The sequence below is a fragment of the Pyxicephalus adspersus genome, chromosome 3 (genome assembly GCF_032062135.1).
Source record: "Pyxicephalus adspersus chromosome 3, UCB_Pads_2.0, whole genome shotgun sequence".
Taxonomy (NCBI): Eukaryota; Metazoa; Chordata; class Amphibia; order Anura; family Pyxicephalidae; genus Pyxicephalus; species Pyxicephalus adspersus.
Window position 1 is genome coordinate 149,962,468 of NC_092860.1, and position 6,318 is coordinate 149,968,785.

A 6,318-nucleotide genomic window follows, 5' to 3' on the forward strand; every position below is an offset into this window, starting at 1 on the left:
AGCTTCAGAGACAGTACAACAGCGTGACACCCAACTACAGGATAAGAGAGATAGAGCTACTACGTCTTGAGCTTCAGAGACAGTACAACAGCGTGAGACCCAAGTACATGAAATGAGAGAAAGAGCCAGACGATCACGGACTGCACAACATTTTAGCTTAGCATTGGAAAGATTCCACTATGATCCACTGGGAACTTTGGCATTTTCTAAATGACATCATTCAGCGCCACATCAGTTGTTCAACAGCATGGATTTTCATCCACATTCACAGTGCAAGGGCAAATTTACCATAAAGCTGGATTGTTACTTCTACTGCCAGATCAACCACCTATGTCTTAAAGTTACAAAGGATATTTTATAAGCACAATGTTCTTATTAAAACATTTACAACAGCATTGGAACATATGCCATTATTTAGGTTAATTTAATTTATTGTATCTTAATTGAATTGTACAGTATATTGTACTTATACTATTAAAACCTGTAAAAAACATTTCTTTGATTGAACTTTATAGCTTTATTTGATTCATTTTCCTGTATATTAAAATATTGCAATATATAAATACCAGGGTAATCCCGGGTAATCAGCTAGTGTTAAGTAAAATACCTGGAATAAAAAAGGGGAAGGTTTTTTCATTTTTTTTATAAAAGTAAGCTTATCCATCAAGGAAAACCTGTATTAGGAGCAATATGGAGTATGATATCACCAACTTTCTCATACTTTTATCTCATACTTTTTTATTACATGCATCCCAGGTTCCCATTTCTAGGTGTTCTGAAGAATGCCCTAAAGGATACAGAAGAGCAGTGATGAAAGGAAATCACCATTGCTGTTTTAATTGTATTCAATGTTCAGAGGAAGAAGTATCTAATGAAACAGGTAAAACTCCTCCTAACCATGTATGTGTGTGTCTCTGATTGGCATGGCACCTGTGTGATGTGTTAATCCTCAGTAATGTATTTATGGGTGTTGCATGATAATGTATGTGTGATAATTGAATTTGTAAGTCTGTTTGATCAACTGGAACATCCAAAGAAGAATGTCTCCCAACATTAAATTAACTTTAAAGGCACATTTGTAAATAAACCTTATCAAAATATAATATAATTATTCATTATATGTTTGATAACTAGGGATGAGCAAGCGAGTTTTATAAACTCAATTTCGCGACCGCTTACCAAAATTTTAAGTGAAAATGGCCGGTGTAAATTCGCCGATCAAGCTCAAATTAAAAAAGAAAATAAATAAAAGATCACGGGATGTGCTGATCAATAAATGCAGTCAGAACAAATTTTGCTGAACCATCAGATGTTCGAGGAAATTTTCACGAGAATGCCTGAGGCATTCTTGCTCATCCATATTGATAACCCATAATGTATTGTGTCAATAAAAAAAATCTCCACATATTTAATAAAACAATAAACAATTTTTCTTCTAATATCTCCTTGACATGCATGATATTAACTCATTATCTATTGGAGGCAATTAACTAATCTCAGACTTGTCATGTAAGTCATGTAAACAGTTTTGTGTTCAAACGCCCCACAAACATGCTCAATAAAATATGTCCCGAAGTCCTCAGTCATTAAAGTTTTTGAGTTATTTGCAAAGGACCTTAACTTAGTTTAGTTACATAAATTGGTGAAGAGAATTGGGACATGTTCCTCCTCTTTTTCATAAAAGGACCCTCAAAATTTGGAGTGACAGAACATATCCTGTCCCCCAAAACAAATGTGGGAGGTTTATTATGGGAGCTAATGATGGGACCTGGAAACACCTTTTTTAATGTGACTGTAAACTATATACCCTTCCCTAAAAGAATGAGTTCAGAGTTACAAAAGGACTTATGTCCCTGTACTCATTTCTTTGGGCAAGGGGTCAGATATTATAATAAAGGGGGACTTCCAGATGCCACCACAACCCCTAAAAAACTTCCAAATATTATAGGAAAACAGAATTTGAAAAAAAGGCCATGACCCCAACTATTGAACCCTTACTTTTAAGGAAAGGGATAGTATTCTAGTATATATTATCTTATTCTACCAATTATTCACCCTATTTACATTACCTTTTGTTTGCTTCACCCTCCAGAAAAATTCCCAAATTCCCTCTTTCACATAGTTTAACTGTTGAAAATTTGCACATTGTAATCCTGGGTTTTCTTTTCTTCCATTCTTGTTTTATTTTCCTACATGATTCTATTGTATACCCCTCATTTCCTTTTATGTATATCAATATACCAACAATCTATTTTTGAATGTTTTTCTATATTATTCTCATCTTTATGTATCTGAAACCTACATAAATAAAGTTTAAAAGGCATGGGGCATTTAAAAAATAAAGGCATGGGATCTCTCCTATGTGGAGGAAGCCCCATGTCTTAAAACATTTAAATACGAAAGAAAGAAAATGGGGACTGAAAAAAAAATAGAAAAATAGATATTTTTTTACCTTCTTTATTTATAAACATAAACATACATATGGAACCAACAAGCAACAACAACAAAAAAAAAAATGTGCAAAGTCCAAGACCATAACCAAGAGATTATTTTATAAACCTCGCTGAAATAGTCATACTAGTCTTTCATTCAAAAATGAAAGAAAATAACAAGGGTTAATGGATTTGTAACATGTGGGATACATAGATATAAAATATCACAAACCAGGGTGGGTAAGAAAAATAAGAGGTGCACGTCACAAAGGAAAAATATATCAGGAAGTATGGGTAAGCAGAAGGGGGGATGGGGCAGGTAGTGGGAGTAGCATCTAAAGAAGTTACATGTAATAAAACTGGAAAGTAGCAGATTTTTTGATGATTTTTTTTATTACTGATACTAAAGGGAAGGTTTTGTTCAAGCAGAAGGCACGTTTTACCTACCAAAGATAGTGTTTTTGAATATGAAGCAAATATTTTTCTTTTATTATTATGATAATTTACTCAAAAAGAAATATCAGGCTCACTTTTAAATTTATTTTTTTTTTTAGACAAAGGATCATGTATAAAATGTCCAGAGGACCAGTGGCCAAATGATAAGAAGCAATGTGTTCCAAAAATAATTGATTTTCTCTCCTATGGCAATGATCCCATAGCAATTATTGTCTCAGTCATTTCTATAATACATTTTGTTGAAACATTGATTATTTTTGTTCTCTTCATTGTATATCGAGACACTCCGGTCATCAAAGCTAATAACCAAAGCTTGAGCTTCCTTATTCTGGTTTCAATCATGCTGAATTTTCTCTCTGTATTTTTATTTATAGACCGCCCATTACCTGTCACCTGTTTGCTTCGTCACACCTCATACGGCATCATCTGCTCAGTGACTTTGTCCTGTATTTTGGCAAAGACGTTTCTGGTCTATCTAGCCTTCAAAGCCACCAAACCTGGAAGTCACAAGAAATGTTTTCAAACAAAAAGCACCCCCTGTGTTGTCATTTTTTTCTCATGTATTCAGGTCTTAATTTGCTTCATTTGGGTATTCGTTTCCCCTCCTTTCCCAGAACTGAATACATACTCATGTTTAGGCAAAATAATCATTCAATGTAACGAAGGGTCTGTGTTGGCTTTTTTCACCCTGCTGGGTTACACTGGGCTTCTAGCAGCTGTGAATTTCTTTATGGCTTTCCTGGCCAGAAATCTGCCCGATAGTTTCAATGAGGCCAAATACATCAGCTTCAGCATGTTGGTGTTCTGCTGTGTCTGGGTCGCTTTTATCCCAGCTTATCTTAATGTATCAGGGAAGAACACTGTGCTTGTAGAGATATTCACAATTATGTCTTCAAATATAGGAATTCTTGCTTGCATATTTTTTCCCAAATGCTATATCATTCTGATGAGACCAGATTTAAATACAAAAAATCTTTTATTAAGACGTGCCCATTGACAAACAGTGTTTTCTATGTGTTTTAACAGGGTGGGCTAGGTTAGTGAGCAGGGATGTATTTTACTCGTAAGCCAATACTAATGGCACGTTTTAAGGCAGTGTCCAGATTACTTGCTAATCACTATATCCACTGCCATTCCACCATACTCACCAATCATTTTGGCAGGCTCAATGGTACTTTTCAAATGCTCAGATGTTGTGTTTAGGCCCCCTAGGCCAAAGGAGGTCAGTCTTCCGGTACTTTCATTGTATACTCACTTGCCAGTTTATTAGGTACACCTGTTCGACTGTATGTTAACGGAAATATCTAATCAGCCAATTGGCAGAAACTCAATGCATTTAGGCATGTAGACATTCTCAAGACAACCTGCATCAAGTTCAAACCAAGCATCAGAATGGGGAAAGAAAGTGGTTTAAGTGACTTTGAGCATGGTATGATTATTGGTACCAGGTGGACTATTGTGAGTATTACAGTTAATAGTGAAACTTAGGTATAAGAATCAATGTTTACTGCTCCTAAAATAAAAAAAATAGGTTTACACCTTTTAGACTTCCAAATAGCTCACTCACAAATAGACAGATTACATTGAATAAACAGTTGATAAATAATCACTTCAGACAAGGACTTTTTGGTAGACCTAAAAAAATAAAAAGACATAATATAAAATGATTATTGTATTGCAAAACAGTAGGTTAAAAAAATTGCATTCATATTTTTTCATATAATATATTATTGGCCTTATTTGCTACCCATTCAAGTTTAAACTAATATGCAAGAAAAAAAATGAAAAATTTGGAAATCATATTTGTTTCAATACAAATCAATAAAAATCTATTTTTATTGATTTTCAAATAAATATGTAAAACTTGTAACAAATGACAAAAATAAAATTAATTTTAATTTATTTGTTTTTTTATGTGGTTTGGTATTTCTAACAAGTATCTTTCTATTTTACTGTATATATTTTAAGTAATGAAAAAAAAAAAATTGCCCAAATGATTTAAAGACATTTAGGATGTTTAAAGTTTTGTTGTATTGTTGTTATTATTATTATTATTTTAATAATTATTATTATAATGTTTTTTTAAACCACCTTTGGCAATAATCCTTTTTTCAATTATTTGATTTCTATCAAGCCAAACTACAATGATATTTCAATTAGATCACAAATGCTTGGTGACAAATGTTTACAATTCATACTATTGTGAGATGACATAATATGAAGTGCTTACTAGTATATATACAGCTTTATCTCAATTAGTTTGCAGTGTTGCAAAGCAAACCAAAAAGTATGAAACAGTGTAACAAATGTAACAATAAATAATTCATTTTGTGAATAAGTACAATGTAACCTAAAAAAGTAGCACTTACCCAAAAGAAGATGAAGCATTAAAGATTATAATTGAAAAATAGCAGCTATCACTTTATTTATTGCTCTGTGTGAGTACAGTATGGACGGTCAGGAATTAATAACAAACAGCCAAGGTTAATGGAATGATTTGTGTACCTTAGGTAATTGGAAAAAATGAATATTGTTTTCAGGTTCAGTGCAGGGGTGCTGTAGGATAAATGTCATCCAGTTGAATCTCAGGCCTGTTTCATGATTATTTCATTGTTTAAAATTTTTTTGTTTTTGTGAGCCAAACAAATGTATCAAGACTTCAAAACCATAATATCAAAAATTACCATAATTTGTCTATGTTTGATTTTATTCCTAAATCCTATTGAGGACCTAGTATGAGCTAGAACTTGGCCTGGTAAAGCTGAACTGTAGGGAAGGATATTTTTCTCTCCCCATCCTCACTACATGGGTCAATTGTTCATTATCCAGTAAAATTTAAATAACTCTTTGCTCTGGGTTGGGTACATGCCTTCAACTTCATCCTGTGCAGTCCAATGCTAAGAGATATCAACAGCCAGACCAGCCAAACAGTGAGACTTATAAAGAAGCTGCCAGGTGTTGGTCATGTGGAAAGGTAGAAATCTGTGGGTGCTACAGGGCAAAAGTTTTTATTATTTCATGCTACAAAAAAAGGTAACATTTGCCTGGAGCTCAGCTCAATTTCATTTTTTTTCCTTTATCTTCACTCTCCCCTTAACGTCCCCCAATGTTCATAAGTCATCAAATACTTATGCACTTCACCTCTTCGTAGAACTGGTTAGCTGTAAATAACGCAGAAAGCAGCAAGAACAAGTCAATTGTTCTAAATTTCATAATTTATTATATCATACTTATTTATACTTCTTTACTTTTTGGTGTTTTTACACTGTAGCATAACAAATTGGTTTTTAAAACAAGCATATGCAATGTATATTATTTCCTTTAGGTTTTTTAAGAGGAGTTGACTTCCAAGATCCTGATGGGGAGTATATTCATTTTAACCTCCCTAGTGGTAACCCTGAGTGTGACTCGGGGTAGAAAAAAGTTGCTA

The 6,318-nt window shown here is 33.4% G+C and overlaps 1 protein-coding gene across 1 annotated transcript in view; it reads left to right on the forward strand.

Annotated features, from left to right (window-relative positions):
• LOC140327519 (vomeronasal type-2 receptor 26-like) overlaps nt 1-3,885 on the forward strand; it is a 14,961-nt gene extending 11,076 nt beyond the window's left edge. The window contains exons 2-3 of the mRNA XM_072406909.1: nt 757-880; nt 2,987-3,885. Coding sequence (XP_072263010.1) covers nt 757-880; nt 2,987-3,885 — 1,023 coding nt within the window. The remainder of the gene's footprint in view (nt 1-756; nt 881-2,986) is intronic.
• The last annotated feature ends 2,433 nt before the right edge of the window (nt 3,886-6,318 follow it).